Genomic DNA, 19,397 nt, shown 5'->3' with positions numbered 1-19,397 from the left:
TGAAGTATATTGTGTAACCCTCAGGTAATGGAAGAAATGACTTTAGCTTGTTTGTTGCCACAAAAATACAAATGAACTTCTCCTTCTCCGTGGCAACACAAGGGGTCACACAAGTCTGTACACCTAAGAGAAGGTCGCTAAACTTCCTTGGACTGTTACTCCTCAGCCACACTACGTCCCGTATCTTGCACCTTCTGTCTTCCATCTGTTTGGCCCAGTGAAGTGCCCCATGGGAAGTAGTATGGATGATGCGGACATTATTGATGCAGCAAGCCATTGGCTCCAATGTCGACCAGTAGTGTGGTACTGTGCGGGCTTACAGGTCCTCCCAGTAAGATGGTGTAAGTGTGTTGCATTGAACAGAGATTATGTAAAAAAATAGTTTTTTTTAGCCAGTAGAGTGGAGTATAATATGATGGACTTTCTCAGTGTCCTCTGTCAGTCTTATCTGGTAATGATCCCGTATCGCACAGGAATATTCTAGCAATGGATGAACAAGCATAGTGTAGGCAGTTGCTTTTGTAGACGTGTTGAATCTTCTTTTGATATTGTTAGGCATTTTGCCTCCAATAGGTAAATACTGATTTAGGGTAGTCTGTTAACATTGGCTCAAGGCACATAAATCATTAAAACTGGTAAGTTAATGTTATTTAAATTTAAGATGTCTCTAAAATAAAACTGAAAAATTAGGATATATTTTTCCTGTGACATCGAAGCGAAAATGCTAGCATATTGTGCATACGTCCCACTGCTATTTTAAAAGCCTGTTCTCATGAGGCACTGCATTTAAGGCCCATGAAATAAACTGAAACTAAAACATTGTGAAATAAGACCAGAACTCATCCTCTTTGAAAGTAAGTATATTTGCATATCACCTATTTTATTATTTTAATATTCACACATGTGATTTATTGTCTTTTGTTGCCTTGCTTCCCAGTACAGTGTTGTTAAGTCTGAATTAAAGTCACTTAATTTGGTTAACCCTATTAAATATTCTTTGTTCATGATGAAATGGAAATTTGTGACGCAGAGCACATTCTGGAAGTGGAGGATGGAGTTCTTACGCAGGTGGGTGGCCAAACAGTCATGCCAAGTAGTCGATGGAATATGACTACTGCATCTCTTTTTGGTCCATCAGTAGAGTCATACATGAGACTTTTCCAGATTATTTTCTCAAATGAGATTTTATTGCATCACTTGTATTTGTCTTGAAATGTGCTGTTAATAATGCATTTCACAACAAAATATATGTTAGTTTTTCCAGTGTATTTAATTTTTGTGCCGTTTTTGGGTAGAAAATCTGTTTTCTTATTACCATTTATGCTACAGTGAGACAGTATCCACTGAACTGCAGTTGTCTTGTTCATCTGTTGTAAACATTTAATTGCTTCTTGAAACTGAATGAGTTTTGGAACTTGTGTGTTGATAACGTCCAATATTACTACTCTGGAATCTCACAATATAACTGCTTTGTTGAATGTGGGTACATAGCTGTTTAGGTGATTTATTGCAGTTCTGATGGCCTTAACTTCACCTTCAAAATTTAAGTGGAAGCAGTCCTAAAGTTTGATAGAAAATTTTGGTGTGTGTTCCTATGCCAACATTTCCTTCTTTTTCCAGTAATGACCCATCTGTGTAGAAGTGGAGCCACTCATCTTCAGGGGGATCTCAGATTTATTGTTTCCAATGCTGTAGCTCTCGTTGTTTATTTATCTGTTACGCTTTCTTTATATAATTATCCGTGATGTCTATCTGATACTATACTTAGGGAAGCAGAATTAGAGTAGTGGAAAAATAAATCTTTCAGCATCAAATTTTTGGTTGTTGAGTTTGTGATATTATGTCTTTTACTTTTTGGATGAAGATAATTTGTGTTTCAGCCGTCTACTATTATTGCTTATATTTTAGCCATTCATGATGGGGCATTCAATAAGTAATGGAACACATTTTTTTCCGTAGCCAGTTCTACATCTACATCTACATCTACATCTACATTTATTCTCCACAAGCCACCCAACGGTGTGTGGCGGAGGGCACTTTACGTGCCACTGTCATTACCTCCCTTTCCTGTTCCAGTCGCGTATGGTTCGCGGGAAGAACGACTGTCTGAAAGCCTCCGTGTGCGCTCTAATCTCTCTAATTTTACATTCGTGATCTCCTCGGAAGGTATAAGTAGGGGGAAGCAATATATTCGATACCTCATCCAGGAACGCACCCTCTCGAAACCTGGCAAGCAAACTACACCGCGATGCAGAGCGCCTCTCTTGCAGAGTCTGCCACTTGAGTTTATTAAACATCTCCGTAACGTTATCACGGTTACCAAATAACCCTGTGACGAAACACGCCGCTCTTCTTTGGATCTTCTCTATCTCCTCCGTCAAACCTATCTGGTACGGATCCCACACTGATGAGCAATACTCAAGTATAGGTCGAACAAGTGTTTTGTAAGCCACTTCCTTTGTTGATGGACTACATTTTCTAAGTACTCTCCCAATGAATCTCAACCTGGTACCCGCCTTACCAACAATTAATTTTATATGATTATTCCACTTCAAATCGTTCCGCACGCATACTCCCAGATATTTTACAGAAGTAACTGCTACCAGTGTTTGTTCCGCTATCATATAATCATACAATAAAGGATCCTTCTTTCTATGTATTTGCAATACATTACATTTGTCTATGTTAAGGGACAGTTGCCACTCCCTGCACCAAGTGCCTATCCGCTGCAGATCTTCCTGCATTTCGCTACAATTTTCTAATGCTGCAACTTCTCTGTATACTACAGCATCATCCGCGAAAAGCTGCATGGAACTTCCGACACTATCTACTAGGTCATTTATATATATTGTGAAAAGCAATGGTCCCATAACACTCCCCTGTGGCACGCCAGAGGTTACTTTAACGTCTGTAGACATCTCTCCATTGATAACAACATGCTGTGTTCTGTTTGCTAAAAACTCTTCAATCCAGCGACACAGCTGGTCCGATATTCCGTAGGCTCTTACTTTGTTTATCAGGCGCAGTGCGGAACTGTATCGAATGCCTTCCGGAAGTCAAGAAAAATAGCATCTACCTGGGAGCCTGTATCTAATATTTTCTGGGTCTCATGAACAAATAAAGCGAGTTGGGTCTCACAGGATCGCTGTTTCCGGAATCCATGTTGATTCCTACATAGTAGATTCTGGGTTTCCAAAAACGACATGATACTCGAGCAAAAAACATGTTCTAAAATTCTACAACAGATCGACATCAGAGATATAGGTCTATAGTTTTGCGCATCTGCTCGACGACCCTTCTTGAAGACTGGGACTACCTTTTCCAATCATTTGGAACCTTCCGTTCCTCTAGAGAATTGCGGTACACCGCTGTTAGAAGGGGGGCAAGTTCTTTCGCGTACTCTGTGTAGAATCGAATTGGTATCCCGTCAGGTCCAGTGGACTTTCCTCTATTGAGTTCTGGTTGAAAAATGCAGAATTTGTTGTGGGACTTCATGGAATATTCCTGCTTCAGCCCCTATAGTTCCTTTAAGTTTCGATAGGTGGCAGCAATACATATAACCTCTCAAATAGCTTCTGTAATGGAGATGCATTCCAAGTAGAGAGCTGCCATTGAGTTGTTTGCAGAAAACGAGAGCATCACAGATATTCAAAGGCATTTGCAGAATGTCTATGGAGACCTAGCAGTGGAGAAAAGCATGGTAACTCATTGAGCGAGGTGTGTGTCATTATTGCATCGAGGTTGTGCAAACCTTTCCAATCTCCCATGTGCCAGCTGGCCACACGCAACTGTGACTCCTACAATGTTGAGACATCTGGACACACTCATTCTGAGCTATCGACGGATCTCACACACACATTCGCTGCACAACTGGACAACTCTGTTGGTAGTGCTGACACAGTTATCCATCAGTCGGGCTGGTCAAAGGTGTGTGCCCTGGGTTCCTCGCTGCCCAACAGAAGACCATAAAGAGCATCTATGCGGCCCAGTGAAGGTTGCACTCCGTAGGAAGCAGTATGTGTATGTTGGGGAGGTTATTGAAGGAACATGATGCTGCCTCTGTTATCGACCAGTAGAGTGGAATCAAGTGGCTGTACTGGCCATCCCAGTAAGGTGGCATAAGGCCATTGCATTGAATGGAGATTATGTTGATAAGTAGGGTTTTGTAACCAAAAGAGTGGGGAATATTATGGTGTGTTGGAATCCTGAATAAAACCAACCTGCTTTCAGAAAAAAAGAAATGAGTTACATTATTTATTGAATGGCCCTTGTTATATAATTGAACAAATGAAGCAGTTTTTGATACTGAAGCAATGCTAACCTTTGAATACTTATTTCAGTAGGTTATACTCCAAATGTAATTCTTGTAGATACTAAAGATGTTGATTTTACTCCATCATTTATAATTCTCAGTGCTTGGTTATGGACATTTTCTAACCTGCTGATATTTCTGATAGTAGTTATAACAAACTCTTCAGTACCATATGTTAAAAATGGCCATGTGGGTTTTCTAGGTGTTGTTGAGCACTGTCCTTGAACAACATCCACAATTACTATAGTAAATACCCCTACAGTATGTGGAATCTGCCAGTACAATTTTTGATCCTTATAACCCCCTGAATATTTAGGTTGTTCATTGTGCTTTGTATCCCCCCCCCACACACACACACACCACAATTGTGCTTTGTATCCCCCCTCCACACACACACACACACACACACACACACACACACACACACACACACAGAGATTTTTAGATGTACTTTTGGATGAGAGCAACATACAGAAAATATTTGGTAGTTTGTTTTCTGAGTGTTTATTTCCATAAAGTTTTCAAGTGATCACTCTTCTAGGCAACTTATCACTAACTTCACTTTATTTGATAATTGATTCCTTTTGTTGTTCAGTACTGAAATCCAAATAACTAGATCACATGCATACAGTCTGGTTTTTACTTTTTCTCTTGTAGATATGTTTGAGTAAAGGTCATTGATGAAAAGTTTGAGAGCATTGTACAATATGCTTTAGATATGTGTGTGCCAAACAAAGTTGTGAAGGATGGAAAAGACATGGTTCAGCAGTCATGTTAAAAAACTACTACAAAAGCAAAGAGAGTTTCACCACTAATTTAAACATAGTCAAAGCCTCACAGACAAATAAAGAGTTAAAGTAAACCAAACTCTGTGTAAGGAGAACCGTGCATAAAGCATTCAAAAGTTAAGCATTTAAAAGTTAAATTCTGTCTGCTGACTTGACAGAAAATCCTAAAGTTTTGGTTGTATGTTAAATCTCAAACTGGATCGGACACATGTGTCCAGACATTCTGTGACCATAATGGTAGTGTAATGGAGGACGACACAGAAAAGACCTGAAATACTCAACATCTTTTTCCCAAAACTGTTTCACGTTGCAATGTAGTGCCTCTTTTAAACCATCGTACAGATGACAAAATGGCTGATATTGAAATACAGGGTGGCACACGAAATGTGTTACCATTTTGTTTTTGAATATAAACTTTATTGTCAATACAATCTGAAAGGAACATATACTACAATAAAGAGCCGTCCATGGAGATTTGTTCTAACTCAGCACATGCTCAATATGTCCACCATTTCGTTTCCTAACTTCCTTCAAACGAACACTGAAGTTAGTTATTACCCTATGGCACATGTCTTCCGTAATTTCACTGCAAGCTTGAAGAATAAGTCTTCTGAGCTCCATTAAATCACGTGGACGTTTCGGGAAAATTTTTTCCTTTAAGTACCCCCAAAGAAAAAAGTCACATGGGTTGAGGTCTGGACTATTGGGGGGCCAACTTTGTCCGTCATTCAAGCGACCTGGAAACCTGAGTGAAATGATCCGCATGTCGAAATGCTCGTGTAAAAACTCCAACACAGTGTTTGCAGTATGTGGCCTTGCTCCATCTTGCATGAACCACTGCGTTTTGAAGGGCAAGGCAGTAGCAAGAAGCTGTGGAATGAAGCTATTGCAAAGAATGCTCAAATAACGCTCGCTTTTCACAGTTTCTTCAAAGAAAAAGGGTCCAGTAAGTCAGTGATTGGAAATTGCTGCCCATGCTGTAATCATCGGAGCATAATGTTGTCGTTCATGAAGCACTTGTGGGTTTTCAGTGGCCCAAAAGCGTACATTTTGTTTGTTAACCATACTGTCTAAATGAAAATGCGTCTTGTCTGAAAACCAAACATTGTTGAGAGTTTCTTCCCTATCCTCTGCCCACTGAACAAACAGTAGTCTCTGCTACATGTGTTCTTCAGTGAGCTTCTGTGCACAGGTCATCTTGTATGGGTACATATGGAGGTCACTTTTAAGAATGCCTTGAATGGAGCGTCTGGATATTCCCAGTTGCACTGCTGCCTTTCTACTTGATTTCCTGGGACTTCTCTGTTCAGCAACTCGTACCACTTCAATACTCTCCGGCGAACAAACAGGCCTAGGTTGAGCCACTTCGCTTCCAATACTGTTCCTTCCGGTACAAATTTATGGTACAACCTGTGGATGGTCTTCTTGCAAGGGACCCATTGTGTTAAAAAGTTGTCGAAAACGCTTGTGAGTCACAACAAGGCTTTTCGTTTCTTGAAAAAGTAACACAATTGCCGATTGTTGCTGTGTCGTCAGTCTTCCATTGTCAGCCATTGCTGCTTACTAGTCTCCTAGTGGCAGTATCATGAATTGCACGTCATTTTGTAACTCATTTGTTTTTCCAAGCTCTGCTGGTACTGCTATAGAGATCCCAGCGGGATATCTAATGTGCGTCGTAAACTGTGAAAGAAACAATTGGTAACACATTTCGTGTGCCACCCTGTAAGTGACCATGGAGTAGAGAAGCAATTGAAACTGCTCAACGGAGGGGAATGTCACTAGACCTTCTGGGATACCAATATTATTCTATGTAAAGTGTGCAAAAGAACTTGCTCTTGTCTACCAGCAATATGCAATAGGTCTTTGGAGGAGTGAAGTGTTCCTGGCAATTGGAAATAAGTGCAGGTTGTTCCTGTTTTCAAGAAGCATTGTGGAAAAGGTGCACAAAACTAGGCCCGTCTCTGACATCAGTCAGTTGTAGAATATGCTTGCATATCATGACATTTTTGGGGACTGAAAATCTCCTGTAGGAACCAACACGAGTTCCAAAAGCACCAATCTTGTGAAACCCAGTTAACTCTGTTCGTTCGCCCATGAAACCTTGAAAGCAGTAGATATAGGTGCCTAGGTAGATGCTTCATTACTTGACCTCCAGGATGCATTTTGTACAGCTCTACACTGTCGCCTAATGAATAAAATACAAGCATATGGAATAACAGGTCAATTACATAATTGAATTGAAGAGTTTTTAGCAAACAGAACACATCATGTCATTCTGAATGGAGAGAAGTCGTCAGATGTAAAAGTAACTTGGGGCATGCCCCACCGGAGTGCTACATAACCTAGATAACCTAGTATATAACATCACAAGTTCCGTGAGGCTATTCATGGATGATGCTATTGTGTACAGAGAAGTCAAGATGGTGGAAAATTGTAGTGAAATGCAGCAAGACCTGTAGTTGGTCGACACTTGGTAGACTGGTGCAGGGAGAGGCAGTTGACCCCCAACATAAACAAATGCATTGCAAATACAGAGACAGAAAGACCCTTTATTGTATGATTACATAATTACAGAACAATCACTGGGAGCAGTTACTTCCATAAAATACCTAGGAGTATGTATGGGGAGTGATTTGAAATGTATGGCCACATAAAATTGATCACAAGGAAGGCAGTCTGGCAACTAAGATTCATTGGAAGAATCCACAGGAAATGTAGTCCATCAACGAAGGAAATGGCTTACAAATTTCGCTTTTGTCCAATACTTGAGTATTGTTCATCAGTAGGGGATCCATACCAGATAGGGCTGACAGCAAAAATAGAGAAGATCTGAAAAAGAGCAGCATGTTTCGTGTCAGGTTCATTCAGTAGCCACAAAAACATCACAGAGATGCACAGTGGCAGACACTACAGAAGAGGCATTCAGCATCATGGTGTGATTTATTGTAAAAAAACGTCTACCGTTGGTCACCGCTGGAGGCGTTGCCTACGCTCACTTGATCATAGCTTGCTATCGAAACCCAGGCATAAGGTAAATTTTTTACAGTTTCTTGCCACACCTGGATAGATGTGATGCCACCAGCAGTCGACCAGTGGGTAAAACATTATATTTACGTAATCCACTCTTATAAGATGGTTGTCATTAGTTTTGTCTAAGATATATATTGTAATTTCACAGTGTGTTCGCCCTGAAGATGCCTCCTGCAATGGGCTGAACCGGTTGGCACTAAATAAATAAAAAACGTGATTAAGACTGTTTTCTTAATACTAAGTTAAATCCTGTACACCTCAGTGAAGAGAAACCAATGCTATTGATTTAGATTCCATCACATATGTTACCTTTTCCACCTTCTGTGTGCACCATGGGGCTCAGGTGGCTTACTGTAGTTTGTAATGGATGCCTACGTGCCAAATTGATTGTCTGGAGAGGATATCATACTACCTAGTAGGTCAGTGGTTACCAACCTTTCTCCTCCTTCCCCCCCCCCCCCCCCCCCCCCCCCCAATCATCGTAATTATCGCCTAACTAAACCGTAGAATGAAAAAGAATTTTCTTCAAACACTTTCATTTTTAAAATGACAAAAGATAATAATTTATTTTTTGTAAGTGTTTTATTAAACCTTGAAGTAATGAGTCAGTGGGACAATTGATACTGCATACTTCTAACAATCTTTTTTTTATACAATTTGACATGTCCTATATCCTTGTAAAAAGAGATCTACGAATGAATAAAGCTGCTGCTACTACATAGTAACAGTTATGTCATGCTGTCAATTAGTTCATTTAATGTTGCAAAGAAAATAATGAATCACTTTCTGGGCAATTGCACGAACTTCCTAGAACTTGAAGAAGGCATTTTTAGGAGATATTTAAGCATTGTGATGTATGTGTCACAGTGTTACTGTCATTGAAGCGTGGTACAAATTACAAAGTAGGTGTGTTTGTTTGACAAGCTGTAACCTCCTCCACAGTGTTTCATATGTTAATACTAGTATTTGGAAAAAATGTACAGGGTTATTACAAATGATTGAAGTGGTTTCACAGCTCTACAATAACTTTATTATTTGAGATATTTTCACAATGCTTTGCACACACATACAAAAACTCAAAAAGTTTTTTTAGGCATTCACAAATGTTCGATATGTGCCCCTTTAGTGATTCGGCAGACATCAAGCCAATAATCAAGTTCCTCCCACACTCGACGCAGCATGTCCCCATCAATGAGTTCGAAAGCATCGTTGATGCGAGCTCGCAGTTCTGGCACGTTTCTTGGTAGAGGAGGTTTAAACACAGAATCTTTCACATAACCCCACAGAAAGAAATCGCATGGGGTTAAGTCGGGAGAGTGTGGAGGCCATGACATGAATTGCTGATCATGATCTCCACCACGACCGATCCATCGGTTTTCCAATCTCCTGTTTAAGAAATGCCGAACATCATGATGGAAGTGCGGTGGAGCACCATCCTGTTCAAAGATGAAGTCGGCGCTGTCGGTCTCCAGTTGTGGCATGAGCCAATTTTCCAGCATGTCCAGATACAAGTGTCCTGTAACGTCTTTCGCAGAAGAAAAAGGGGCCGTAAACTTTAAACCGTGAGATCGCACAAAACACGTTAACTTTTGGTGAATTGCGAATTGCTGCACGAATGTGCAAGGATTCTCTACCGCTCAGATTCGCACATTGTGTCTGTTCACTTCACCATTAAGAAAAAATGTTGCTTCATCGCTGAAAACAAGTTTCTCACTGAACACATCCTCTTCCATGAGCTGAAAATTCAAAGCGTTTGACTTTGTCACCGGGTGTCAGGGCTTGTAGCAATTGTAAATGGTAAGGCTTCTGCTTTAGCCTTTTCCGTAAGATTTTCCAAACAGTCGGCTGTGGTACTTTTAGCTCCCTGCTTGCTTTATTCATCGACTTCCGCGGGCTACGCGTGAAACTTGCCCGCACGCGTTCAACCGTTTCTTTGCTCACTGCAGACCGACCCATTGATTTCCCCTTACAGAGGCATCCAGAAGCTTTAAACTGCGCATACCATCGCCGAATGGAGTTAGCAGTTGGTGGATCTTTGTTGAACTTAGTCCAGAAGTGTCGTTGCACTGTTATGATTGACTGATGTGAGTGCATTTCAAGCATGACATACGCTTTCTCGGGCCCCGTCACCATTTTGTCTCACTGCGCTCTCGAGCGCTCTGGCGACAGAAACCTGAAGTGCGGCTTCAGCCGAACAAAACTTTGAGTTTTTCTACGTATCTGTAGTGTGTCGTGACCATATGTCAATGAATGGAGCTACAGTGAATTTATGAAATCGCTTCAAACATTTGTAATAGTCCTGTAGTTATTGTTAACTTATTCAGTATCAAAATGTTATGAAATAGTGAAAATAGTAACAGGCACTTAAAATTAATTTAGTTTAGTTACTGAATCACATTTCAACTTATTTGTTTTCATCTCTCAGAAAATTACATTTTACTCCTCGGGGGCAATTGCCCTCAGGTTGGGAACCGCTGATCTAGGTCTAGGGCATATCATACTTTGTGTCTAAATATAGCAATTGATTCGAATGGCAGTGCTCTGGTGTGCACGAATTTGGCAGGCAATTTCCTACGGTGAGAGCTCTTCTTGCCATGAAGTGACACTTAGTGCACAATCTCAGCTTTGAATGACCCGTCAGAGGATATTGACAGACTGAACCATGTATTTAAACAGCATTGTTCTGCTTTTGACTGGAGGCACAGCATACTGTACTGAAACGTACTGAGAATGCATATTTACTTTTATCTCTACTGCATGGGTGGCTGTAAGTGGCAATTTGCTGTGGTCAAAATAATATGGAGGAAGCAGTTTCTGATCAAAAATTGTAAACTATTAAAGCCAAAATTTTGTTTAAGCACATAATGTATCATGTGAAAAGAAACAAGAAGAATATTGAGTAGAGTGGATAAATGTAACTCTTGCAGGAAACTCATTGGTGGTCTCAGAATTTTTACATTTACATGTAAATTGATTGATTCTGGTGCTTTACTCACAGTTAAAATTGTCAGTTCTTCATTATACACCCTACAAAATGAATGTCCGAATTGGTTCTGCTGTACTAGTGACCACCCAGTTGAGCACCCCACAAACCAAACATTGGTTCTGCACCCCTCTGTGAGTACAAAGTGGGGTTATTTGATAAACTATTTCCCCATAAACGTGAGAGACAGTATTGAAAGTCTACATAAATTCTAAAATTAATTTAAAGTTTAGCAGATTGAAACCTATTGTATTAAGCATTTTTATAGGTTATTTGAGAAGATGGATTTTTTTTGTTTCCAGTTGCCTGCTAGTGCTGCAGGAAACACAATGTAATGTAAAATATAAATGTTCTTGTTAAGCAGTAATTGGTACACTCATTAACTGCTACATAAAAATTGGTTTGAGATCAGCTGACAAGTATAATGAAGAAGCAACAGATTGTGTCAAATGTTTCCTCTAGCATACTAATTAACAGTCTTTAAGTAAGAAAATATTATAGCTAATTCCTTTGAGCCTAGTTTGTCTGTCATTATTGTAAATGAATTTCCAGTATTATATGTTAACAAAACGGCAGCAATGAAAAGAAATAAAAGGCAAAATTGTTAACATGACAGTCATATTTGACTCCCCCCCCTCCACACACACACACACACACACACACATGCTGGATGTATTCTAGGATAGGATGCTTGGAAGTGAAAGACAGAGGAACAAATTCCCAAAGAAAATTAAAAAGTTAACAGAAATTTCACTTTTATGTGACTAAAGCCCAAAATTATATTAAAAGTTTTATGAAATCTTGACATGCACCTTTTTCAGCCACTCATGACAACTGAAACCAGAGTGAAAGCATATACAGGTATAAGTGTTTCTGGACAATATAGAGAGAGCAATGAGAAAATGCACTGTATCCCATGTTTATAAAGTAATATCTCTCTCTCTGTCTGTGTGTGTGTGTGTGTGTGTGTGTGTGTGTGTGTGTGTGTGTTTCACCCTGGAGGCTCCAATGTCACAAACATTTTGTTTTTTTCAGTACCATTGTTGGAGATGTGGTGATGTTTACTGCACACGCTGCATAGATAAACACACGTCACTTCCTGGACATATGTCACAACGTGCTGTACCTGTTTGCAAGCCTTGTTACCGTCTGCTGCGTCGTTCCTCATCTGTAGAGTCACCATGATGCGGTGACCCTGTGACAAGGGCATCATGTGACCACAGTCCACCTGACGATGCTGCTTATGCTCCATGCCTGGGACTGCCAGTCCCTGCTTCCTTGCTGGCAGCAATTCTCAGTGCTCAGCACTCGGCCAGCCTCTTCTAGTGTGTGAACTGCAAATCGGATTTGCTCTTCATCATTTCGTGGATAGTGATATGACTCTGCTATTCTTTGAATGAGCAAAGATTAGCTCAGGCAAACCTGATACTTCTGCCTGTGTTAACAGTGTAATGAAGATTGAGACTACAATTATATGATTCCCAGTATGACATTAATGTTGCAGATTGTGATCAGGTCTGTTTAGTTCATGTTGCAACTATAAAGGTAAAGTTATGATGATTTATAAATGGATACAAAAGACTTGTGCAGGTTTGTTAATGAGAGAACCTTTAACTGTTCCAAAGTCCTGAGTTTACATAATTTATAGCTGTCTGCTTATTCTTTTTATAGATGCTCTCAAAAAAACATTTCAGCATTGATCAGACGTTACGCTTTGTTTATGTTAATCACACCATGTTGCCTTGCAAATAAAGTGTAATAATTGATTATTGCTTTTAGATTACAGATGTACAGATTAAAAAAGAGGAAAATATGGTAGGAAAACCAATTAATCATGTGGAATATATCAAAATAAATTATTTGTATAGTGTATAATATTATCTTTAGGAAGGAAAACCATCAGCCTCTCCAGTGTTTGTTTGATGAGCGGAACTATGGAATGCTTCTAGTGTCAGTGACTGATATTCCAATGAATGGATTGCTATTCTAGCCATCCTGTGATGCACAGTTTCTTTTTTTGACGGACTGTTTTTTCCAGTCTTTATAAGTGAATTACTAGGGTTGTGTTTAAACATTTCGTGCTATTATGAAGTGGAGTATTGACAGCAAGATTTTGTAATAATTTCTGAGTGTCTGAAACTCTGTTGGAGAAAAAGCAATTCCGGTTTCTAACTTCATATTGCATTTTATTTTTTATGAATTTTTAAAACACTGGGTTAGATTAATCTGCCATCATGTCCTTGCTGTGATATTTACTGCTGTTTCTTTTAATTACGAGCTCTAAAGATACATGATGAATGAATTTTACTTGCCATTTTATTCAAAATTTGTAGAAGTTTACATTGGACTTCAGAATGAAATGACTGAATCAGCCATATATAGTGTTCACAAATATATTTATTGATCTTAGTTTTGTTATCTGATAATAATGTGAAAATAAATATAATTAGTGGATCACTTTAAAAAAAAGTAGCATATACATTTAATTATGTCCCTATAGAAATGCAGCTAATACAGTCTATAGTATGATCTGTGTATTATGGAAAAGCAGAAAGTAACCTGTTAACCACTGTGTTGTTACCTGTAATACTTAATAAAGCAATGGGCTTTCATCTCTTGCTAGTCATATCTATGTTTATGTAAAGCACTCAAATAAAAACAATTTGAATCATACATCTAAGAAAGCTGTGCAGATGAGGTACAAAAGCTACTCAGGTTTTCCAGTTAAAATTGATTGAATTTTTTCTTGCAAATACCCAATATAAGGAAAACATATAATGAAGTGGCAGCTGATAATATAGGAAGAAGAAAAAGATAAATGAAATGTGGAACATTGTGGTGGTGGTGATAGGCAGGTGAAGTTTCATTACTCTCGGAAGTCTAAATATTAAATATTTCCATTTATTAGTTTCCATGTCCAAATTTTTTTCTGTTTTAAAAAAGAAAAAAATGGAAAAATGTTGGACAAAGCCATCGCTTATACATTTTCCGTACAAAATAGAATAAAGCTAAATGAAACAGTGTTAAAGAAGTTTACAAATTGATGTCAGTGCATGAAAATGAGTCTGTATAGCAATTAGGATGTTTCATTCATATTCCTTGGCAGATACACTCATAATTTTGTTATTTTTGTAACAAATATCACTGAAAGATGGAAAATTTATTTGTAACTTAAGAATCAAGGAAACTGCACTTACATTCACATGGAAAGCTAATTTATCATTTGTTAAATTTAATTATATAAGTACAGAAGAAGTGATAAACATGTTCATCTGCTTTGTAACAACAAAGTGGAAGTAAATACAGATATGACAGTATTTGCTTCTCACACATGGCAGGTTTTTGAGTCCTATGGTCAACACAACTTTTTCCTTAATGAAAAGCCACTATAAATTGCAAAGTGAAATGACATAAATAAGACACCAACAACGCTGTGTGTTATCTTTTAGAGCTACTAAAATGACTTACATTAAGTTGCTGTAGTTGTTAAAGATACAGTTTGTTCTCTTGCAGTTAATAGTATGTTTATTATGGCTTCTTGAACACAAATAATTCCCAAGTGGCAGGTGTCACTGACAATAATAAACACTTTCTGCTTTGTGTTATCAAATTGCATTAGCATGTGCCTGAATTTTGGGTTTGAATCCAAGCTGTTTTCTACTCTTAACACTTTCCCAGTTGTCTTCATCAGCAGTTGAGCAACATAATGTGCTTGTAACACCTGACAAAAATGAATAGGGAAGTTGTGGAAATGTTGTGTAAAGAGAAAGTGACAACTTGGCTACAAACCCAAGAAAGCATTAAGGATCTAGTCTGTAGGATAACTGAAAACGTTTCAGCTTATGTAATGTGGAAGACTTTACCAACTGCATTGTTAAACAGAAGTTTTGTATGGATGTGTGTGCTAGGGAACTGTGATATACTCATTGCTTTTTATATACCTTATTACACAAAATCCCCAACTGCCAACCTTGTAGTTTAACAAATATCATTTTCTTGTAAAACCTAGTAGCCATACAGTATAACTGTTGGTTCCACTTTGCACCTTAGAGATCTGCTTTCCTTTTTGTAACGAGTGACCTCTCATTATAGCTCTTCTTGTGGTTCCATTGCATGGTGAGTATCAGTGTGTGTGACCTTACTAAAATCATGAAAGTGGCTGGCTTCATTAATATTTGAATTTTATATTTTTAATGGAAAGGGGATGACACGTGCAGAAGTATTTGTGAGGAAGCATGCTTTGTTGGGTGTTTTTCGGAAGATGTGATCTTTGAATGCTCATGGAAGCTTGACTGTGTCTTTGTGAACTTGCTGCTGTGCACAGCTCAAAGAATTGTCCTGTTCTATTTACTGGTAACTTTTTGTTGCTTTTGTGTTAGTTGTTCGAAGCTAGTCATTTCAACAGTGTCAAGTGCAAAATGCTGTGATTTATCTGAACGATTACAACAAGGTGATGGCTATAAAGAATGAAGAACTTTTGTTAGTAGTGTCACATATTCTGTTTGACAAGTAATTTTGGTATTTGTGAGTTACAGTTTGCAAAGCAATTGCTTGCTGGCAGCAATCTACGCAGGGCTATGACCAAATTTATCAAACCAGTCCACTGACAATGTTGTAACGTGCAATAAGCACAGGGAAATCAAAGTAACACTCTTGTACCCCAATGCAGCATTAACGCATTTGGTAGTGGTCACTTTTAGATTACAATGAAGTTTTCTTTCAAACAAAGAAGTGTGATATAACATTTGCTCACTTAATACAAAAGCAACTATATATAAATAAAGGATGAGACATGCCATGCGCTCGTAATAGTAAATTTACACTGTGCTGGACAGTGGTTAGCTGTAAGAAATATTCCGGGATAACATGACAAATTAGTTACGAGAGAGAGAGGGGGGAGGGGGGGTTGGTGCTTTTATCGTCTCTCTGTAGACTGCATCTTTTGTTTTTAATTTACTCTCCTGGGTATCTATATAAATACTTCCGTATTGTGAATAATTTTTTATGTGATCCAGTCTTCACTGAACTTCTATATGCAACCCCCCCCCCCTCCTCTCCACATATCTTTACTCAACTTAGATTGTTATATTATTTCAAATTTTCACAAAATATTTCCTAGGTTCCTTACAGATTTTTCTCCGTAAGTGCCCTCCCAGTTTTCTATTTTCAGTATTACTTCCAAAAAGTTTAGATTTTATGTATAGGTCTGTCTTAGTTGTGTCATCATATCTTCATTCGCCAAATACTTGAATTGTCTGGCCATAGTGATCAGCAATTATAGTATTTACGACTTGTATATACTGTCAGTTCTCAGGTATGATACTGATTACATGATCTATTGTTGTGTTTGAAGAATAAAAATGTGCAAGGTGTCATGTAAGTTTCCTCTACAAAAATTTTCTGTCATTTTATTTATATTAAAGTCACTTGCTATTGTATGTGTGTGTGAATTCTCAGTAACACTGCTAAATAATACAGATTCTAAATGAGCGCTTGGTTGAGTGGTATATGCCATCACAAAATTTTTTTTTACCTGGGGCAGTATTTGTACTGCTACTTCTACAAACACTAGTTCTGAGCAGTTTTGCATGTGATATGCAGTGCAGACATTTACTTTAGTATCCCCAGCACTTCTGTGTTCACTTCTGCAATTGCGGAGCCTAATTTTATATCCTGTTAGAATATAAACAATTATTTTGTTTCCCTGTATTCCATACTCCATCATAATAAAAGATTTCACAGTTTGCATGCACAACTCTCTGAATGCCAGGAGAGCTTACGAGACACACTTCACAAAGAGGAGTTTTGCAGCTATACAGTTTCATTTATCTGAAATGTTTTGTTCTTCTTTACCTTTAAACTGAGCACAGGAGGTTTTTCACAAAAATTGAATGTAGTATTCTGAAGCTCATCAAAGTTGACAAATTTGGGGGGGGAAAAAAATACTCAATGAAGTATGCTTTTCTGTAAACATTTCCATGTATGCCATACTCATTTCAAACAAAATACAAAATTGCATGAAAGGTCCTTGGGCATTGCATTGGGTGCTGTCACAGAAACTGCACGGTACTTTAATGAGGCAGCTGCATGTTATCTGTGATGGCTACTGCTTGGAGCTGTAGTGGTGAGCCATTACAGTTCTGCACAGTTGCCCTTGAGGGTGATAAGCAGCTCCCTCTTTAAGAAATTATGAAATTCTCCTGATGACATCTAGTGCAATGCCCAAGAACTTTTCAAGCAGTTATTGTGCTACGAAAGTTTCAAACAGTACAAAATATAAAATATGACAATGAATGTGTGAAATTAAAGGTATTATCACAAATGCAATATTGTGTAATGTGTTAATGTTTATCATGCAATAAAGCCATAAGACAAATGCAAAGCTGACAGTTATGTTTACAGAATTGGTAATTGTGTGTGTGTGTGTGTGTGTGTGTGTGTGTGTGTGTGTGTGTGTGTGTGTCTGGTATAAAAGTATGAATTCATTCGTCCTTTCCTCCAAAGTGTTCTCAAAGATAAAATAATGTAATGATTCCTGCTATTTACAAGTAGTATGTCTTCAGATGATGACGTAGCTGTACACTCAAAATGAGTAGTTGTAGTATTGTTTTCTTTTTGCACAGTAGTTACTGTGGCAGGTTATATAAGATGGCACAAAACAGAGAAACTGGGCAGGGAGAGGAATTCCTATTCAGTGCGTATTTAATGTGTGTGATGTTGTTGTCGACCATTGTAAACTTTTTTCTCCTTGAGAGATGAAGATCTTCTGTGCTGATTATATGTTAGACTTCATAAATCAACTTTAACTCTGAGTGCTTGCAGTGGGGATTCTAAGGATGGAACTTGTTGAAAAAATTTATTTAAATAGTGATGTGGATGTGATAGTTGTTTGATAGTATAAATGTGTGCCAGTTCGAGTCCATGTGATTTTACTGTACTTAAGCGACATATTTAATGCCTTTTTGTAGGCATTTCTTACCCTTGTCTGTCTATGTGTGACTAAATTGAGGATGATGTATGCAGTTGTATCTCAGAATAAAAATGTCAAGTATTGTCAGTGGACAGTTCTTTATTAAAAGCTATTTCAAATATATATTAAAACTTAAGTGGTTGAGGTGATATTGTTGTAACAGATATATTATGGAAGTATTCTATATATATTTTTTCCTTTAACAAAGTATAAATTACATCAGACATGTGACTTTTTGGATCACATGTCAGATAACAAGGCTTTTAGATATAAGTCATCATCTAAAAATAAAATCTTTATGAGGAAATATTCTGCAAAAAGTAATATTTCTCCATACATTGCTTTTAGTGTAATCCCAAGATTCAGAATTTCTCAGGTGTCCATAGGCTGTATACCTTTAGAAACATGTCGAGTAGATTTTCAGATGCACAGATATAAGTGAGTAGAATATTATGTATGATTTGATCTATATCTGATAGATATTGTTGTACAGGCAAAATTATCGAGAGGCTTTTTATCCTTTATAAACTGTTTGTGTCTTCAGTAGTATGATTTTGTGTTATGTTATTTGTACTAGATTATTTAAAATTGTATTTTTTTTGTCATGTTTCTTTTGACCCCTGAATTATTACTCAGATTTATGAAATTGATTTTTTTTTTAATGAATGATTGTGGAGATGAGACAAGTGAATATGAGCAACTAGTCTGTTTGTGTAGTAACAAAGCTTAAATTGAGAATTCAGCTATAGTTGTTTTATAAATCACCTTGTTAGTGATTCAGTATTTGAGGTGATACTAATTTGAGGATCAGGGCAGGCACTTCACTTTGAAACTTTAACTGCTTTTATAGACTATGTATGAAAATGAACCAAGATAATTAGAGAGCAAATTTGTATGCTGTGCACAAAGAAGAATGTATCAGAGGCTTGTCTTCATTGAACGTTAAAGTAGCCATTTGAGAGAATACTCTTACCTTTTAGATTCTCCATTCAGTTGGCCTGTATAACATGACAACTAAGCCCAAGCATGTGAGGAAAATTATTTTTTGGGGGGGGGGGGGGGTGGCATGAGAGCGATGTCGAAACCAGCAACTACATAAATTATGTAAGGCAATGGATTTCAACAGAGGTGTTCTTTGTGTGAAAATTCTAAACCCATTTGCCTCTTAATTACAAGAGGAAAGGGGGGGGGGGGGAGAGAGAACAGTGTGCCCCACCACAGTTTTTACCCTCCATACTTCCTTCTGATTGTAAATTGATAATGGCTTAATGTCTCAGAATGTGTTCTATCAACCACTCTGTTTTTTTAGACAAG

At 38.0% G+C, this 19,397-nt stretch overlaps 1 protein-coding gene and 1 long non-coding RNA gene across 3 annotated transcripts in view; one reads left to right on the top strand and one right to left on the bottom strand.

Annotated features, from left to right (window-relative positions):
• LOC126412726 (myotubularin-related protein 6) overlaps positions 1-14,156 on the top strand; it is a 437,584-nt gene extending 423,428 nt beyond the window's left edge. For both annotated transcript variants that reach the window (XM_050082454.1, XM_050082455.1), the window contains exon 13: positions 12,149-14,156. In XM_050082454.1, coding sequence (XP_049938411.1) covers positions 12,149-12,298 — 150 coding nt within the window. In that variant the 3' untranslated portion in view covers positions 12,299-14,156. The remainder of the gene's footprint in view (positions 1-12,148) is intronic.
• LOC126412728 (uncharacterized) overlaps positions 12,316-19,397 on the bottom strand; it is a 37,671-nt gene continuing 30,589 nt past the window's right edge. The window contains exon 3 of the long non-coding RNA XR_007575332.1: positions 12,316-12,447. This is a non-coding gene — a long non-coding RNA (uncharacterized LOC126412728). The remainder of the gene's footprint in view (positions 12,448-19,397) is intronic.

Source organism: Schistocerca serialis, chromosome 7, assembly GCF_023864345.2.
Source record: "Schistocerca serialis cubense isolate TAMUIC-IGC-003099 chromosome 7, iqSchSeri2.2, whole genome shotgun sequence".
NCBI classification, from domain to species: Eukaryota; Metazoa; Arthropoda; class Insecta; order Orthoptera; family Acrididae; genus Schistocerca; species Schistocerca serialis.
Note: the sequence above shows the minus strand (reverse complement) of the source record. Positions and strands in the feature narration are given on the sequence as shown.